General features: G+C 47.0%; 1 protein-coding gene across 4 annotated transcripts in view; it reads right to left on the reverse strand.

Moving 5' to 3' along the window:
- The window catches only part of TRA2A (transformer 2 alpha homolog), a 57,567-nt gene extending 42,398 nt beyond the window's left edge, over nt 1-15,169 (reverse strand). For all 4 annotated transcript variants that reach the window (XM_032773879.2, XM_032773878.2, XM_032773877.2 and 1 more), the window contains exon 1: nt 14,994-15,169. In XM_032773879.2, the coding sequence (XP_032629770.1) occupies nt 14,994-15,029 (36 nt within the window). In that variant the 5' untranslated portion in view covers nt 15,030-15,169. The remainder of the gene's footprint in view (nt 1-14,993) is intronic.
- Between the last annotated feature and the right edge of the window lie 4,487 nt (nt 15,170-19,656).

Consider the following 19,656-nt stretch of genomic DNA (forward strand, 5'->3'; position numbering starts at 1 on the left):
GGAATTTCTATCAGTCCTTTACTAGCAAGGTAAACAACTGCTGAAGACACCATTTTTTTAGGGAAAGAATCCCAGTTATCTATGTCTAAAAGAATGGTTTTATATATTACATATGAAATGACAGGGGTTGAGTAAATTGTTGTATACCACTACCTCGATACAACGCGATAAAGCAGTGCTTAGGTGGTGAGGGGAGGTGCGCACTACGGTGGATCAAAGCAAGTTCAATATAACATGGTTTTACCGATAACGCAGTAAGAGTTTTTGGCTCCCAAGGACAGGGTTATACCAAGGTAGAGGTGTACTGCATTTTTACATACTCCCCCTGCTGTGCATAGGATGTTTTCAGGATGAAATAAAGAATATGGGCTTATTCACCTCTTTGAAACAAAACAAACCAAACTTTCCGGTTACTCAATTCATCTAGATCAATGTTTCTTAACTTTGGGGTTTCAGCCAGAGGGGAGGGGGGAAGAGGACTCATCAAGAGATGGGTTGGGGGGGTCACAAGTGCAGAGCCAGCTTTAGGGGCTGGCAAGCAGGGCAACTGCCCAGGGCTCCATGCCACAGGTGGCCCGGCAAAGCCGTTACATGCTTCAGCCCCAGGCAGCAGGGTTCAGTATTCAGATAATGCTCACGAGTGAAAAATGGTCTCAAGTATCACACTGAAAGTACAGTAAGTATAATATTTACTGTAGGAATGATCCCAGGCCCACAGGCCTGGATCCTTATTATTGAGGCATTTTGTTCTTGTCTGCAAACTGGGCACACCCGGTTTCTTATCTCAGGAACTTGGCCTTCCTCCATCCTCCCCTGTACTTTCACACGGACGGCCCCGTCTGCATCTGGCGGTGTTTTGTAACTTCCCCCCTTTGCTTTTTCCCAGACTGCTGCGTTTGCAGGTGGGGGTGTTTTTGCAGTTTGCTATTGCGTTGAGCTCGTGATGGGAGATTTTTGTAAGAAAACTTGATTTGTGCTGTGCAATTGCACATGTGTAATCTTAGATATAAAAGAGGCAGGTGAACTCAGAAAAAGCAGCTTTTTCACCTCCTCGTTTATCCTACAAATTGGTGTCGAGTCTTTCCTTCATCTGGCGCCCGAACGTGGGGCCCGAGCAACTTGGAACAGAGGCCTTAGGCGGTGACCTGAGGGCCTTTCGCTCACCACGCCCAGCAAGGGTTACAGACGCGTCATTCATCCGACTCTTGGATCTCGGTGAGTATGGGAGCTTCCCTATCAGCAACGCAGCTAAGGCATGGGGATGACTTGTCTTATTTGCTCCGTAAGGCTCATCATTAATGCAGTGTTAAAGAACTTTCTCCTATGCTTCAGCTAATAGGGGAACAATGCTTAGTATCCGGAGGGGCGGGGCCCTCCGATTATCGGACTGGGAAAAAATTGGCCGTACGTTTGCATGCTGAACCTAGGGCACCGATTGAGGTGCTGCACTTCTGCATCTCTGCAGGGATGTGGTGGAGCACTTTGCCCCTCCAGAAGGCTCAATCGTTGCTTGAATGTGGCTCCAGCAGCCTTGCCTACTATCTCCCCTCTTGCACCTGTCCTAAACCTAATAGTACCCCCTTCTGTACTGCCCCGGCCTCTCGCGGAACAACCCCTTTGCCCCTCAATGCCCAGGGCCACCTTGGCCAGTCCCCGTGACACTGGCATCTTCCTGTAAGGCACCGCAGAACTGCTATTCAAAAGATGGGGCTGCAGCTAAGTTGTCCCCTGATTTATCAGCCTCAGAATTAGCTGACCTGACAGTTGTATGCCCTGTGACCTGGGCTGCAGGGGACTTGACGTGGACGGTAATTCCTACCGTTATTGGCACCTGGGCTGCACTACCCTTTTCTGTTGTGAGAGAGATTCGTAAGGCTATTAACGAATTTGGATGGCCACACTTATGTTAAAGGACTTATTGAGGGCTTGGGAACTGGGTATGCCTTAGTACCATATGATTGGAAATCACTCATGAGAATGTTGCTCAACCCTGGTCAGTATGTGATTTAGTTAGTGAGTTTCGTCAGATGGCTGAGTATCACGCTCAAGTCCCAGCCAATGTTACCCGAGGGTGGGTGTTTGATCATTTGGCTGGGAAAGGGGATGGGCGAGCCAGAACAGCCAAAGTCGCTACCCCTGCAGACATTATCCCCCTCATTATAGCTTGTGCGCAGCATGCCTTTAAAAAAGGTTCCCACGGCAGGAAAGCCAGCTAAAAGCTTCGCCTCCATTCGTCAGGGGCTACAGAATCGTTTTTTAGATTTTAGCAGATCGCCTGCAGGAAGCTATAAATCGTCAGGTTGACAACCGGATGCTGCGCAGGAGATTCTGTTGAAAATGGCCATAGAGCAGGCTAATGAGGATGCAAAAAGGCATTACAGGCAGCTTCTGCTAACAAAATCTTTCACTCTCAGACATGCTGCGTGCCTGCCAGAATATTGGATCTCAGACTCATAAGGCGGGTCTGTTGCAAGCTGCCTTAACCCGGAAACAGGACAGGAAAAAATTGTTTAAGTGTGGAAGCCAGGACATTTCCAGTGGGAGTGTACAGTCTGCCTATTAAATCAGACAAAAGACCGTCCAAAAGTGCCGAAGTGCCAGAAGGGATATCATTGGACAAATCAGTGTCGCAGTTCAGGGATCTGAGACCTCGGGAAACTGGAGAGGGGGTCAGCCCCAGACCCAGGGACAAAGAGGGGCGTTCCCTCTGCAATCCGATCCCACGGAGCAGCCAAGCCAGTGAATTAGCTACGGGCTGCTACGGTAGGGCAGCGCTGGGTTGGATTTGATTATGCAGCAGAACACAGATTCACTCTCCCTGGTGAAGTACATGTAGCTGAAACACAGGCTAAAGGACCTCTTCGGCAGGAATGGTAGGTCTTGTACTCCACGATTCCATGGGGTCGAAAGGGATTTTTTGTAATCCCAGGGTAATTGATGCAGACTATCAGGGATTATCAAAGTGCAAGTTTGGACAAATCTCCCTCAGATTCTGCCCAAGGATCAATCTATTGCTCAGCTCATTTTAGTGCCTTATTCAGTTCCTGGAGCGTACAGCAAGCAAAGGGGGATGCCGGCTTTGGTTCAACCTTGATAGGACTGACCACGATGGTCACTGGCACCCGGCCTACGTTGGCATTAAATGTGAATGCTCGCGTTTTCCTTGGTCTTCTTGACACAGGAGCCGAAGTGACTGTCATTCGCCTGCAGAGCGCCGTCTTCCTGGCCTTGAGCCCACAAAGAGTTGTGGGGCGTAGGAGGGAATCAGGCAGCAAGGCAAGTCTCTCCTGGCTTTCAGTGTACTCAAAAAGAAGGTAGTAGCGACTATTGTCCATTTACATGCACCTGCCCATTAATATTTTGGGGCAGAATTTGTTGGAGAAACTTGATGCCACCATTGAGTTAAATCTGTAGTCATGGGAACGCGTTGCTCTTACGTGGTTATCAACAAATCCTGTATGGGTGAGCAGTGGCCGCAACCTAGGGAGAAATTGGGACACTTGCATGCCCTTGTTGCAGAGCAGCTTGCAGCAGGGCATATAGAGTATTCCACTAGCCCCTGGAATGCACCGGTTTTTGTAATACAGAAAAAGTCAGGAGGGTGGAGATTATTGCATGATTTAAGGGAAATTAATAAATGTATTCAGCCATGGGCCCTCTTCAGTTTGGTCTCCCAAATCCTAATTTGATTCCTAATTCTTATCAATGTGTGTTATTGATCTTAAGGATTGTTTTTTCACAATTCCCTTGTAAAGCAGACAGGGAAAAATTTGCATTTACTGTGCCAGTCTATAACCATGCCCAACGACACAACGGTATCAATGGAAGTTTTGCCCCAGGGTATGCTAAATTCACCAACGCTATGTCAACTTTTGTTGATCTGGCTTTGCGCGATTTTCGCGTACACATCCGAGTTAGAGATTTATCATTATGGGATGACATTTTTGCTGGCTGGAGTTGTTGTTGATGACCTTGTTTTGACAGGCATTAGAACAACACTTGCGTTTGTTGGCCTTGTAGTTGCCCCAGAGAAGTTCAAAGGGAAGCACCGTTTTTATATTTAGGGCATAACATGCTATCCACTTATGCTCTCGGCAGCCCCTGAAGTGGTAATTCCCACCCCTGACACTGGTGGGGTTGCAACGAATTATAGGGCACCTTAAATTGGATTAGGCCTTTTTTTAAACTGCCACAGAATGTTACACCTCTGTTTCAGCTATTGAAGGACCCAAACATCAACTGATGTGATTCAAATTACTCCAGCTCTTACAGCTTGTGTTGATAAGTTTGAATGTGGCTTTAGCTGATGTATTTGTTGATCGGCCTCCAAGCTTCGGCCCTTTAAATTTAGCTCTGTTAAGACTGCCCACACAACCTACAGGGTGTTATATGTTGATAAGGAAAAAATTTCTGTGTATATTATTGAATGGATGTATTTGCCTTCGACCCCCCCACCACGGAATATATACCCATATATGGATGCCTTGGCCGATTTGCTTCAAAGCTCGCATCGAGCTTTGCAGTTAACTGGGTTGATCTTTTTAAGGTCTGTCTTCCAATCACCCGGGACGAATTTCACCATTTACAGCAACATTCCCTTGTTTGGCAAATGGCCTTTTATGATTGTGGAGAATATGCATAATTTCCCCTAAGGATCCTCGTTTAGTAGTGTACAACAGGTTCCACTTACGCTCAAATCCAAGCTTTCCCCTGTACCTTACAAACCATTACAGTATTTACTGATGGTCCCCGCACGTGGGGTTGTAGCCTACGGGCACCCTGATACTAATGCCATGGCAGACTCGGTTTAACCCTGCCTCAAAAGTCAGCCCAACGATCAGAGATTGCAGCAGTTATTTTGGCTTTTGGCTTTTTAGTGATTAACCATTTAATTTGGTAGTTGATACTGTTTATGTTTATCAGTTGCTGGATTACCTTCCACATTCCTTTAACCCTCACTTGGATGGATTTTGTTGTCTCTGTTCCTTCCTTGCAATACTTATTATCTCGACGACATTATTTGGTGTTTGTCTGTCATGTCAGAAGCACACCGCTTCTGCAGACATGCTCACCAAGGCAATGCTTATTGCTGATTAGCATTAAACAACTACGTATGCATTCCTTGTTTTCTGATCCTATTGATAGTCATGCTTTTTTCATCAATCTGCTAAGGTTTTGGCTAAACAATTTAATTTTCCGCTCTCTCAAGCTCAGCAAATTGTCCGGTCTTGCCCTCACTGTGCCATGATTCCTGTTGCCTTCCCTCACACGGTTAATCCCAGAGGGACAGAGGCTAACCAGTTGTGGCAGATGGATGTCACAATGGTTCCCTTTTTTAAGCCATGTAATCATGTTCATTTACCTGTTGATACCTTTTCAGGATTTATTTGGGCTACAGCCAGCGCGCGTGCAACAGTGACCCAGGTTAGCAATCACGTTCTGCACTGAATTGCATCATGGGGAGACCGAAGAAATTGAAAACTGATAATGCTCCTGCTTATGTTTCTCGACAATTTTCAGATTTTTTCTCATGGCAAATTCAATTGTCACATGGTATTCCCTATAATTCTACTGCCAGGCTATTGTGGAACGGGCTAACCGCTCCTTCAAGACACTTTTGGAAAACAAATTAAAACAGGGGAAATCCTAGGACCGTAAGGGAGGTACAGCAGAAATTATATATTTTTTATTTACTTTAAATTATTTAACCTTGAATTCGGATTCTTATTGTCCTGCGGATCGCCATTTTAAAATTTCAGTGCCCATGGAAGGACCCTTGGTATAATTATCGACAGCTACGGACCCTAGTGAAGGGCCCAGTGCCGCTTATACATGGGGACGAGGGTATGACTCTGTTTCCACTGATACAGGTCCAGTGTGGGTACCAGCACGGTGCGTGAAACCAGCGGTGAGGCATGGCGTGGCACCAAGGCCTGAAGAACCGATCCCGAACTTCCAACTGACATTGGGGGAGGAGGACTCAGAGACCGGCCTGACCAAGCGCCGGCAGCGACCTGAATCCCTGCACGCCGTCCAGTGACTTTGGGTGGCTACCGGATTATATTGGCTGAGAACGGCCTTTGGATATTGCATAATTTGGGCTTGCTGGACTTGTGGGCTGTTGCTGTTTATTCAGTGCTTTCCTTCCTTGTATCAATGCTGTACAGCTACTTGGTCCTCAACGGCCAAAGCTATAAGGCTGTCTGCTGACGACGTGGCCACGTCTTAAGAAACAGTTGCGTGGTACCGTGACCCGCAGTTTTATTTAGAATGAAAGAAAGGGGGATGTAGGAATGACCCCGGGCCCACAGGCCTGGATACCTTATTATTGAGGCATTTTGTTCTTGTCTGCAACTGGGCACACCCGGTTTCTTATCTCAGGAACTTGGCCTTCCATCCTCCCCTGTACTTTCACACGGACGGCCCCGTCTGCATCTGGCGGTGTTCTGTAACTTCCCCCCTTTCTGGCGCCCAACGTGGGGCCCGAGCAACTTGGAACAGAGGCTTAGGCGTGACCTGAGGCCTTTTGCTCACCACGCCCGGCAAGGGTTACAGACGCGTCATTCATCCGACTCTTGATCTCGGTGGGTATGGGAGCTTCCCTATCAGCAACGCAGCTAAGGCATAGGATGACTTGTCTTTATTTGCTCCGTAAGGCTCATCATAAATGCAGGTTAAAGAGCTTTCTGCTATGCTTCAGCTAATAGGGGAACAATGTCCTTGGTATCCGGAGGGCGGGACCCTCCGATTATCGGACTGGGAAAAATTGGCCGTACGTTGCATGCTGAACCTAGGGCACCGATTGAGGTGCTGCACTCCTGGCATCTCTGCAGGGATGCGTGGAGCACTTTGCCCCTCCAGAGGCTCAATCGTTGCTTGAATGTGGTCCTCCAGCAGCCTTGCCTACTATTCTCCCCTCTGCACCTGTTCCTAAACCTAATAGTAACCCCCTCTGTACCTGCCCGCCGCCTCTCGCGGAACAACCCTTTGCCCCTCAATGCCCAGGGCCACCTTTGCCAGTCCGTGACACTGGCACCTTCCTGTAAGGCACCGCAGCAAACTGCTATTCAAAAGATGGTGGCTGCAGCTAAGTGTCCCCTGATTTATCAGCCTCAGAATTAGCTGACCTGACGGCTGTATGCCCTGTGACCTGGGTTGCAGGGGACTTGGACGTGGACGGTAATCCTAACGTTATTGGCACTGGGCTGCACTACCCTTTTCTGTTGTGAGAGAGATTCGTAAGGCTATTAACGAATTTGGATTGGCCAGCACTTATGTTAAAGGACTTATTGAGGGCTTGGGAACTGGGTATGCCTTAGACATATGATTGGAAATCATCATGAGAATGTGCTCAACCTGGTCAGTATGTGATTTGGTTAAGTGAGTTTCGTCAGATGGCTGAGTATCAGGCTCAAGTCCCAGCCAATGTTACGAGGGTGGGTGTTTGATCATTTGGCCGGGGAGGGGAGTGGGACGACCAGAACAAAGTCCGTACCTGCAGACATTATCCCCTCATTACAGCTTGTGCGCAGCATGCCTTTAAAAAGGTTCCCACGGCAGGAAAGCCACTAAAAGCTTCGCCTCCATTCGTCAGGGGGCTACAGAATCGTTTTTAGATTTTAGCAATCGCCTGCAGGAAGCCATAAATCTCAGGTTGACAACCCGGATGCTGCGCAGGAGATTCTGTTGAAAATGGCCATAGCAGGCTAATGAGGATTGCAAAAAGGCATTACAGGCAGCTTCTGCACCACAAATCTTTCACTCTCAGACATGCTGCGTGCTGCCAGAATATTGGATCTCAGACTCATAAGGCGGTCTGTTGGCAGCTGCCTTAACCCGGGAAACAGGACAGGAAAAATTGTTTAAGTGTGGAAACCAGGACATTTCCAGCGGGAGTGTCGGTTGCTATTAAATCAGACAAAAGACCTCCAAAAAGTGTCCGAAGTGCCAGAAGGGATATTTGGGCAAATCAGTGTCGCCAGTTCAGGGGATCTGAGAACCTCGGGAAACTGGAGAGCGGGTCAGCCCCAGACCCAGGACAAAAGGGGCTTCCCTCTGCAATCCGATCCACGGAGAGCCAAGCCAGTGAATCAGCTACGGGCTGCTACGGCAGGCAGCGCTGGGTTGGTGATTGACAGCAGAACACAGATTTCACTCTCCCTGGTGAAGATATGAGATTAGACAAGGCTAAAGGACCTCTTCCGGCAGGAATGGTAGGTCTTGTACTCCCACGATCCATGCGGGTCGAAAGGAGATTTTTGTAATCCGGGTAATTGATGCAGACTATCAGGGATTATCAAAGTGCAAGTTGGACAAATCTCCTCAGACTCTGCCCAAGGATCAATCTATTGCTCAGCTCTATTTAGTGCCTTATTCAGTTCCTGAGCGGTACAAGCAAGGAAGAGGAGCCGGTTTGTTCTACCTTGATAGGACTGACCACCATGGTCACTGGCACCGGCCTACGTTGGCATTAAATGTGAATGGTCGCGTTTTCCTTGGTCTTCTGACACAGGAGCGACGTGACTGTCATTCGCCTGCAGGAGTGGCCGTCTTCCTGGCCTCTGACCCACAAAGAGTTGTGGGCTAGGAGGGAATCAGCAGCAGGCGAAGTCTCTCCTGGCTTTCAGTGTACTCCAAGAGAAGGTAGTAGCGACTATATGTCCATTTATAATGCACCTGCCCATTAATATTTGGGGCAGAGTTGTTGGAAACTTGATGCCACCATTGATTAATCTGTAGTCATGGAACCGCGTTGCCTCTTACGTGGTTATCAACAAATCCTGTAGGGTGGAGCAGTGGCGCTACCTAGGAGAAATTGGACATTTGCAGCCCTTGTTGCAGAGCAGCTTGCACAGGGCATATAGAGTATTCCACTAGCCCCTGGAATACACCGGTTTTTGTAATACAGAAAAGTCAGGAGGGTGGAGATTATTGCATGATTTAAGGGAAATTAATAAATGATTTCAGCCCATGGGCCCTCTTCAGTTTGGTCTCCAAATCCTAATTTGATTCCTAATTCTTATCAAATGTGTGTTATTGATCTTAAGGATTGTTTTTCACAATTCCCTTGCTAAAGCAGAAGGGAAAAAATTGCATTTACTGTGGTCTATAACCATGCCCAACCGACACAACGGTATCAATGGAAGGTTTTGCCCAGGGTATGCTAAATTCACCAAGCTATGTCAACATTTTGTTGATCTGGCTTTCGCGATTTCGCGTAACACCCGGAGTTAGAGATTTATCATTATATGGATGACATTTTGCTGGCTGGATGTGTTTGATGAATGACCCCGGGCCCACAGGCCTGGATACCTTATTATTGAGGCATTTTGTTCTTGTCTGCAAACTGGGCACACCCGGTTTCTTATCTCAGGAACTTGGCCTTCCTCCATCCTCCCCTGTACTTTCACACGGACGGCCCCGTCTGCATCTGGCGGTGTTCTGTAACTTCCCCCCTTTGCTTTTTCCCCAGACTGCTGCGTTTGCAGGTGGGGGTGTTTTTGCAGTTTGCTATGCTGTTGAGCTCGTGATGGGAGATTTTTGTAAGAAATCTTGATTTGTGCTGTGCAATTGCGCATGTGTCATCTTAGATAATAAAAGAGGCAGGTGAACTCAGAAAAGCAGCTTTTTCACCTCCTCGTTTATCCTGCAAATTGGTGTCGAGTCTTTCCTTCAATTTACATTCCAATCAATTTATTTTATAAGTCTATTTAAAAAACGAAAAAGCAAGCAATTTTTTAGTATTAGTGCTGTGACACTTTTGTATTTTTATGCCTGATTTAGTAAGCAAGTAGTTTTTAAGTGAGGTGAAACTTGGGGTCTGCAAGACGAATCAGATTCCTGAAACAGATACAGTAGTCTGGAAAGGTTAAAACCACTGGCTTAAAGTGTAGTTTGTACACGGCTTTGAAAAACCTCACTATGAAGCTACATCACTGGATGCGGAATACGTTGCTAATGACAACCAGTTGAATATGAAGGGAACAAAGACTCTAGTCTTAAATTCTCTGTAATTTACTAAGAATTTGCACAAACTTTGCATAAGAGGTGAATAAGCCCATGTTCTTTATTTCTCTCTGAAAACATCCTATATGCAGCAGGGGGAGTAAGTTAAAAATGCAATACTACAATTTACTCAATCCATGTCATCTCATACATAATATATAAAACCATTATTTTAGACACAGATAACTGTGATTCTAGTGAAGTATTGTCCCTGAAACAAGGAACAATACTCCCCTGACCCGAGGAAGGACAAAAACTTAACAGTTTTGGGAACCAAAACATAACAAAGGCCAAACGAGCTACCAGAATGAAAACAGTTCTTTCGTTTGTATATGAGCCTCCGGCAGTGGTTCTCAAACTGTGGGTTGGGGCCCAGTTTTAATGAGGTTGCCAGGACTGGCATTAAACTTGCTGGGGTCTGTGGCCAAGGCCAAAGCCAAAGCCTAAGCCTCACTGCCCAGGACCCAAACACAAGGGCTTCAGCCCTGGGCAGCTGGGCTCAGGCTACAGGCCCCCCAGCCTGGGGCCGAAGTCCTGGGGCCTCGGCTTTGGACCCCTCGCCCAGGGCGGTGGGGCTCGGGCAGGCTCAGGCTTCGGTCTCGCCTCCTGGGGTCATGTAGTAATTTTTGTTGTCAGAAGGGAAGACCACAGTAAAATGAAGTTTGAGAATGAGCAGAAAATGGAACTATAAACCAGACAAATCCAGGGATATGACAAAAAATCCACTCTTGACAATCCCCTGAACCTGGAAAAGGAAGACTTAATCTCAGCATTGCAATTAGCAACCACCATGTTCACTTGGGAAGGTCTTAGTGTTTGCCACATCAATTAGCACCTTAATTGAAAAGCTGAGGGTATTTAATCATTAATAAAGGCTTCCTTTATATATTTATCCAAAATATCAGGTGTTAAATAGATTTAGTCATTACAAATAAAAATCCTTTTACTTTTCAAATTGCTCAACTTCCACCATTTCGGCTATAATGGGGTCAACATTTCAGTAGTTTCCCAGTTAGTGTCTTTCAGCATAGAGATCTTCTGTCATTTTTAACACAAAAAAGGCAGAATATTTAAAAAAAACCAAAAACACACTTTCCTAGTCCTCCATATACATCAGGTGTTCTCAAGCTGGGGACAGGACCCCTCAGGGGGTCGTGAGGTTATAACATGGGGGATCACAAGGTGTCAGACTCCACTCCAAACCTTGCTTTGCCTCCAGCATTTATAATGGTGTTAAACATATAAACAAGTGTTTTTAATTTATAAGGGGGTCACACTCAGAGGCTTGCTATGTGAAAGAGGTCACCAGTACAATAGTTTGAGAACCACTGATATACACATCATATATAAAAAATGCACATGCCCATTTTTCCTCTTAGCAGATCAACTTTAAGAGAGATATCAACTGGGAATCTACTCAGCTTCAACAACATAATTTTAAATAGCTTCAATTGCTATAATTGCCAAGTTATGGAAATTTCCCTAATAACTGTATTAAGGTTTGCCATGACTCGGTTTCCATAGCAGCATTCCTTTACTAGTTCAAAGGCCACTTGGTGCAAGTTGCATCCAAAAGAGCAATATAAGAATATATCCTTATATTCTATATCCTAACAATAATACAGTCATAAGCATTGGCCAACATGCTTACAATAAGTTCAGGGTTCAGAGACATCTTCCCTCATCATGCCATGTCTCCGGAAGGGTAAAGAAAACTGACAACTGCATAAAAAGTAAGCAATATCACTGCTGGTTATTGGACCTTAGCTAAAATCAGCTGAAGCAATTTAGGGCTGCACCATACTTTCTTATCTCACTTTGCCATATTTTCCCCTAACTGCAAGACTTGACTAAGCATTTCTAACTTATTATTTACTGCATCTGGTGCTCAATTAACCATGTTTTCTTTATTTCCATTGCTTAGCTCAAACCCTCAATAACGTAACAGTGATATTTCCAGGGCCATTATAAGTTTTAACACAAACAATCCTTCTCATTTTCTCTGGCTGCATGCTTCAGACTTACCACTTAGGTTAAAATCAAAACAATGTAAAATCATAGTTTACTTAGGTCTCATGTAGGCCTATATTCCTACACCAAGACGTCCCAATTTTGTGGCGTCACAAATCATATTTATCTTAAGCGTGTGTTCTAGCCTACAATGTGGATGCATAAGACACCTCTATAAGTGTTATTCGTTATACAAGGATAAAAGTGAAACTGACTATATATACATAAAAATGCAAAGTAAAACTGACAAAGCTAGAGAATTATTTTTCTAATATTTCAAGTACAGTAAACTTAAGTGTTTTCAGCAATAGTGCATAAAATAAGTTCAGAGAGATGTGTGATTTTTTAAAATTGAAAGTCATTTTAAATTGTATGGTTTATCACACATTGTTGCGCAATTCTTAAGGCAGTCTGCAACACTTTTTTTAAAGTTACTTTATCGTAGCTAGGCTTTTATGACATCCACAACAGTAGTAATTCAGTTCAATTCATATTATTTTAGAACACAACAAAACACTCAGAAATGCATGTATCAAGGACACATGATGATTAAGGTATGGCTGGTTGGGTTAAAGTAGTGAAGAACACATACTTAACTAAGCAGCATCATACAGTACTTCAATTTTATTTTAATTAACTTTAGTGTAAGTGACTTTTGTTGGATTTGGGAGAAGTGTTCAACAGATGGATCTTCAAAATCGCTCACAAGCGAAAACGTAAGGCACAGATTTACTGCATCTTTAAAATAATGTTTGATACAAAGCAAAACAAATGAAAAATAATTTTAGAATACTCCTAGAGTAACAAGAATTACTGTTTGTGATTTGTTTTCTGTTCTGATATATATGAACAAAAGAAAATATATCACTAATTTTCTCTACCATTGCATTCCGCTGCATAGAAGACCATAAAACGGAAAATAACCACCATAGCAAATGGCAATGTAAGAAATGTCATCATCATTGGAAAAAGCTAAGTGTACTCCCAAAAGAACTGAAGTAAGGCTAATGGCACACACTGACAAGTAAACTTTCCCCTCTAAATAGAGAAGGGACCAACTGCAACAGCAGTCACAGAAATGTAGCTTCAGAAATGCTCAGAGTAGATCCTCCTATTTCAACATCGGGCAGTGGAAAACATACAGTAACTCTGAAGCTCATCAGTTTCATCACCGCCCTAACAACTGTTCTCTTAAACTAGAGAAACTGATGAGAAAATCTCTTTGAAAAAAAAAGCAAGATACCAAAATACATAGTAAAAATTCATGGTAAACTACTGCTCAAAGAACATCAAACACTGTAAAGAAAGCACATGATTGTTACCCAAGTTTTTCAAACTGATATCTAAATATATAAGTTCATTTTCCATTTACTCATTATTTTAATTAAATCAGAAATACACAGCTAACAAAGCCATTTTTGCCAGAATAATCCACACTAGAACTGTTTTTATTTACCTCACCTGAGGAAGCAGCAGCCAATACTATAGCAGTGTATTGTGCTTCTAGCCTAGGGACTATTTTTATTTAGTGTTACAAAAGTAACACTATTTCAGTAGAAATACTTGTTGGAATACAATACTGCACTGTCAGAATTTCAGTGGCCATTTCCCTAAGCAGCATCAGGTTACTGCAAAAGCTGCTGCCATTGGTTCATCAGAGGAAGTCACAAAAAACCTCCTCAAGTTCTCTTCAAGAGCAACTCTTGAGAGGACACTAAAGATTTCCTACAATAAAAGAGAGGTAAACAGGAATGGGATGAGGGTAGTGACCACATGGACGTGAACATCTGTCCCATGTTTCAAATAGTACCAAGCAGTTTCTAATTCCTGACTTTGTCAATCACTAAAAAGTGTATAGAGACCATTCACACGTGTACAGAGACCATTCACACGTGTACAGAAAGACTGCAGCAACCATTAGAGCAGGGGTTCTCAAACTGGGGGGTCAGGACCCCTCAAGGGGTCACGAGGTTATATGGGGGGGGTCACAAGCTGTCAGCCTGCATCCCAAAACCCACTTTGCATCCAGCATTTATAATAGTGGTGAATATATTAAAAAGTGTTTTTGATTTATAAGAGGGTTCACGCTCAGAGGCTTGCCATGTGAAAGAGGTCACCACTACAAAAGTTTGAGAACCACTGCATTAGAAGGTCAGTGAGGTGCTCAGCCTAACAAGGCGAGGGGCCACCACATCCCAGTAGATGGCACAGGGGAAGTGGTGGGGTACAATCGGATCATCAGTGAACTACACAGGGCAGCAGCGGAGACCTCAGGAGGCAACGGGAATCTGGCTCAGAGGAAAACCCGATCACGGGCCATCGGAAGGGAAGAGGAGGCTGGTCCCTACGCTCCTCAGGCAGTGACACCGCCCGTCTCTCACACAGGCGCAGCCATTAACTGCCCGACAAAGAAAGCATAACCAAACCAGAGCTGACACGTCGTGATCCCCCGCCGCCCCAAGGGCTGGCACCGCGCCGCCTCCGGCGCCCAAGCTCCGGGTAGAGGAGCTCCAAGACTGGGATTCCGCAGACCTGGGACCGCGGGACGGGCGAGCTGGACTCGGAGCCCGAGAAGGGGAGAAGAGAGAAAGAGCGAGCGCGCTCGCCGGGGCTGCGGATGAGAGGAAGGGACCCCAGGCGGGCTCAAAGGAGGTGGGCAGGTAGCACGGCGTATCGCCCGCATCAAGAAATGAGAGTGGCGGGGCCAGCAGAGCAGGGCGCCCCGCGGCTAAACTGTGGGGAGCAAGGGAGGGGGCAGGGTGAGGAAGGGCAGCGGGGTGCGGACAGCGGCCCAATGAAGAACCCGCCGGGGGTACCGGCGAGAGGCATCGATGGCTCAGCGCCGCCGAGGGTCGCCATCTTAGGGAGAAGCTAACGCGCCTCCCGGCCCGCCGGAAAAGAGCGCCTCGCCCCTCCCCCACTCCCTGGAGGACCGGGGCGGCCTCCCCCAGCACGGCCCAGGCGGGCTCGCCACTCACCCTCCCCTCGAAGTTATTCTCCTCCACGTCGCTCATGGCGGCGGGGTGCTGGTTGCTGTGCTCAGCGAACGGGGACGCGAGTCCCGGGCAGCGGCCTCCTTCCTGCCTCCCTCCCTGCAGAGCCTCCCGACCAGTCCTGCAGGCAACGGCGGCAGCGCAAAATGGCGCCTCTCTCTCGTCTGCGCCCGACACCGCGCAGGGGGGCGGGGCCGCCCCGCCAATCACAAAGGAGACGCCCGGCGGAGGGGGGAGCACTGGGGTGAGGGCCCGCCCCCAGCCTTCAGCCAGCCGTCCGTCCGGCCCGCGTTGCGGTCGTGGGGGAACAGTGTCACCATTTACCCGCTTCTTCTCCCTGCGGCGCGGCGCCTAGTGCGCGCACCCAGGCTTTGCACCGGCCCCCTCTAACACACGGGACTTGTACGATTCCACTACCCCCGCCCCCCCGCTCAACACACACCGCTGCGTATAAACTCCCCCTCCACAACACGAGCCGCTGCGTACGTGACCGCCCCGCTGTTTGTACCGGCTACCCCCAAACACACAACATATACCACCACGTATAAGCCCCGCTACACACAACACATAGCCGTTTGTATGAGCTCCCCCCGCCCTCCGCCCAACACAGCGTGGTGAGCTGGGACTCCTGCATCACACAGCGTGTGTATGAGCAGAAAGTGAGATGAGAGCTTGAGCAGGCCAGTGTGTGCGGTTGGGGGGGGGCTCTGTGCATGTGTATGTCTGCGCAGGTTTTTTTTGGGGGGGGGGTTGTGTATGCTAGCGTGTGGGTGCTGCTGTGGGGCCTTTGCACCTGGCAGTTTGTGGGTGCATTGAGAGCACTGTGTGCAAGCAGATGTGTGCGTGTGAAGAGGACACGTGGTGCATGCTGATGTTAGGGTGACCAGACAGCAAGTGTGAAAAATCGGGAAGGGGGTGGAGGAGGTAATAGGTGCCTATATAAGATGAAGCCCTAAATATAGAGACTGTCCCTATAAAATTGGGACATCTGGTCACCCTAGTTGGTGTAGACTTTTGTGCATGCCTGTGTGTGTGTGTGCCTTATATATGCCAGTGTATATTGGGGGAAAGTGTTGTGCATACCAGTATATGCCCCTTTGCCACACACATCAGTGTGTATGAGCCCCCTGCACACTAGTGTGTACAAACCTTGGCACCCTACACACACATCAATGTGTATGAGCCCTCTACCACCTGCACCCGCATCACATGCATCGGTGTGTATGTAACCCTTCTGCCCCTCTGAGTTGGCAGCAACAAGGGCCGGGTTCAGTATCCAGGGGTTCCATTTCAGTAACACAATGCATAACCGGCTCGAGCCCCCACCCAGTGACCTGGGACACTTACATACCACACCCTCCCCACAGAGACACATGCTGATGTGCACAGTCCTCCTCTTCCTCACAGAAATGTCCACAGTGTTTCCCTCAACATATACATCAGTGTTAGGGTGACCACCTTTGCTGGATAGAAATAAGGGAAAACCACATGAAAAATAAGGGTCAACGCTTTATTTTAAAAGACATTTTAAGGAAACACTTTTTTTCCTTAGCATTTCATGTATTTTTCTCTCACGTGTATATTTCTACTGCCCTCAAGTAGACAATGCAATTATCTTAAGCTTCAATTTAATGTTTAAAATGGTACTTATTAGTTTTAATACATTTCAATTCATCTTAAAATAAAGGATGGATGGTAACCCTAAGGAGCAAGTCAATGAAATAAGGGATGGTCCTTTAAAATAAAAGATGAGTGATCATCCTAATCAGTGTGCAAGAAGCCCCCCCTCCCCAACAGTGTGTGTGTCCATCCTCTGCACACACACACACACACACACAAACACACACACACACATATATATGCTGGCATGAATGAGGTCCCACCTTTCTCTCCTCACCACACACTAATGTTTATGAAAAAACAATGAGGAATCTTGTGGCACTTTAAAGACTAACAAATTTATTAGTGCATAAGCTTTCATGGGCGCTTTTTTTTCATAGCCCACGAAAGCTTATGCTCTAATACATTTGTTAGTCTTTAAGGTGCCACAAGACTCCTCACTGTTTTTGCTGAAACAGAATAACACAGCTACCCCTCTGAAATTTATGAGGCTCCCTTAGACAAACACTGGTATGTACAACACGCTACTCCAACATACACTGGCATACATATGGCACACACACACTGGCATACACAACACTCTACACCAGCATGAACAGCTTCTCTCTCTCTCTCTCACACACACACACACATCTCCCTGCACACAGTGCTCTCTTCAATGCATCCACATGCTGCCATATGCAAAGCCCCCAAAACCACACACATACGTTAGCATGCACAACCCCCACAAAACCGAATGGACATACACATGCACAAAGCCCCCTACAATCGCACACACATACTGGCCTGCTTAAGCTCTCACTCTCTTCTCATACACACATAGGGCTGACAACTCTCCAGGATTCGCCTGGAGTCTCCCAGAATCAGCATCGATCTCCCAGTGACTATTAAAGCAATCCGGGAGATTTTAATGGGCTATTTTAAGAAAATGACATCATGTCATGTGGGGGGAAAAAATCTCCCTGAATAGCTTCAGTTAGAGTTGGCAACCCTATACACACACTGTGAGATGCAGGAGGCCCAACATGGCATGCAGGTGGTCCCCTTATTCCTGCAACCCCCAACATACCAACACCTTCCCTGCCCAGGTGTGTACATATCCATCTTACCTCACACACATGCTCCAGTACACACATCACCTATACTTTCTCCTCATCTCCTTATCAATGTATTTAAATCTCACCTCTGTGACGGGTTCAGTCACAGGGGCCCCCTTGGGACTGTCACCTGATGTGCTGAAATTACTTCTGAGCCTCATTTCCCTGCCAGCTTGGGACTTCCAGAATCCTGTCTTGTTGAGCCAAACACATTAGCCTGCTACAACACAGACCCAGGGTTTGGTCCACGCCCCCAAAGCTGCAGACTAACTGAAAACAGCTCAGGAGGTTATGTGTTTCCATCACCCAGTTTCCAATGGGATCCAAACCTTTCTATCTTTAAAGTTTTAGGGTTCACACAGGGAGAGGTGACACACACACACTCCCGTAGACCTCTTTCACACAGGGAGGGTGGCTGACCGACTCGACCTTCTCTGCCCAGATTTCTGCCAGGGTTCACACCAGAACATGGCCAACAGCAGCCTTTTGGCTTTTGCCCCACACACTGCATCTTTGCCCTGCCATCAGCCTTGCACCCCCATAATTGGCCGCTGGACCCCCCCACTCACCCTGTGTGGGTAGGTGGTGAGCAGGGATCTGGCCAGCAGCAGGACCAGCCGGTACTGAGGGGGGAGGGGGACAAAATATATGGGACAATTTGCCCGTTTTTAAGAAAAAGTCAGGACACCGGCAGGAGGGCTTAAATACGGGACTACCTCTTTAAAAATGGGACCTCTGGTCACCTAACTTGAAGAGTTAATATAATAGGCCTCACTATAACTCGGTGGTTCTCAAAATTTTGTACTGGTGACCCCTTTCACACAGCAAGCCTCTGACTGCAACCCCCTTTATAAATTAAAAACACTTTTTTATCTATTTAACACCATTATAAATACTGGAAGCAAAGCAGGGTTTGGGGTGGAGTCTCATGACCCCCCACATAATGACCTTGTGACCTCCTGAGGGGTCCTGACCCCCAGTTTGAGAAACCCTGCTATAACTGGAATTAGTGCTAAGTAACTGTCATTTTGTTATTATTCTACCTAGGGCTGTCTCTAGGTTAGTGCGGGGCCCGGTACAATCCCTCCCCTCTGGCCCTGCCCCCACTCCTTCCCTTTCTCCAAGACCCCAGCCCACCTCTTTCCAGCTTTCACCCCCTCCCCCAAATGATGCAGGGAGCTGGCAGGGTGGAGCGGGGCAGGCTGGGGCTGGGCTGCTCGTTGCTGGCAGTGCCAGGCCCTCCGCTAAACCCCCAGGCCACCCTGGACCCTGCGTCCCAAAGTGTGGGGCCCTCAAAGCGTGGGGCCTGGAGCAATTGCCCCAGTCCATCCTATGGATGGGACGGCTCTGACTGTACCAATAAAGCACTTACATCATTGTAAGAACAGTTTTCTCTGATCCTTTCTGACATGGTATCAAAACAGCCCCAGGCTGGAGAGCGGAGTCCCAGGCAGAGGGCCGGGAGCAGGCCTTCGAGTACAGATATAGCAACTGGGTCATGGGGACAGCCCTCAAACCAGGGAGTGGACTCCTGGGCATGGGGCCAGCAGCCCCACATAAAACCTGGGGGTGCTGCAACACCCCCCGCATCCCTACTTTCCAGGCCTATGGCTGGGATAATAGTAAAAGTAGAAAAGCTTAAGGTGGTAATGGCTGAAGTACCAGGCTAGAAATAGATGGATCTACCCCTAGTCAATGAATGTAGAATCCATAAAAATAGTACAGTCCACAAAACACAGAAAAATGCCCAATCCTTCAGAGGGATGGGCCACTTGCAGTACATGGTTTGTGCCCAGCTTTAGCAGTAGTGTTACATCTATTACAGGCGTGTATGAGGCCTGGTCTACACTTTGCGTTTATACCGAAGTTAGCAGCGTTAAACCGAATTAACCCTGCACTCATCCACACAATGAAGCCCTTCATATCGATAT

Source organism: Chelonoidis abingdonii, chromosome 2, assembly GCF_003597395.2.
Source record: "Chelonoidis abingdonii isolate Lonesome George chromosome 2, CheloAbing_2.0, whole genome shotgun sequence".
In the NCBI taxonomy this organism is placed as follows: Eukaryota; Metazoa; Chordata; order Testudines; family Testudinidae; genus Chelonoidis; species Chelonoidis abingdonii.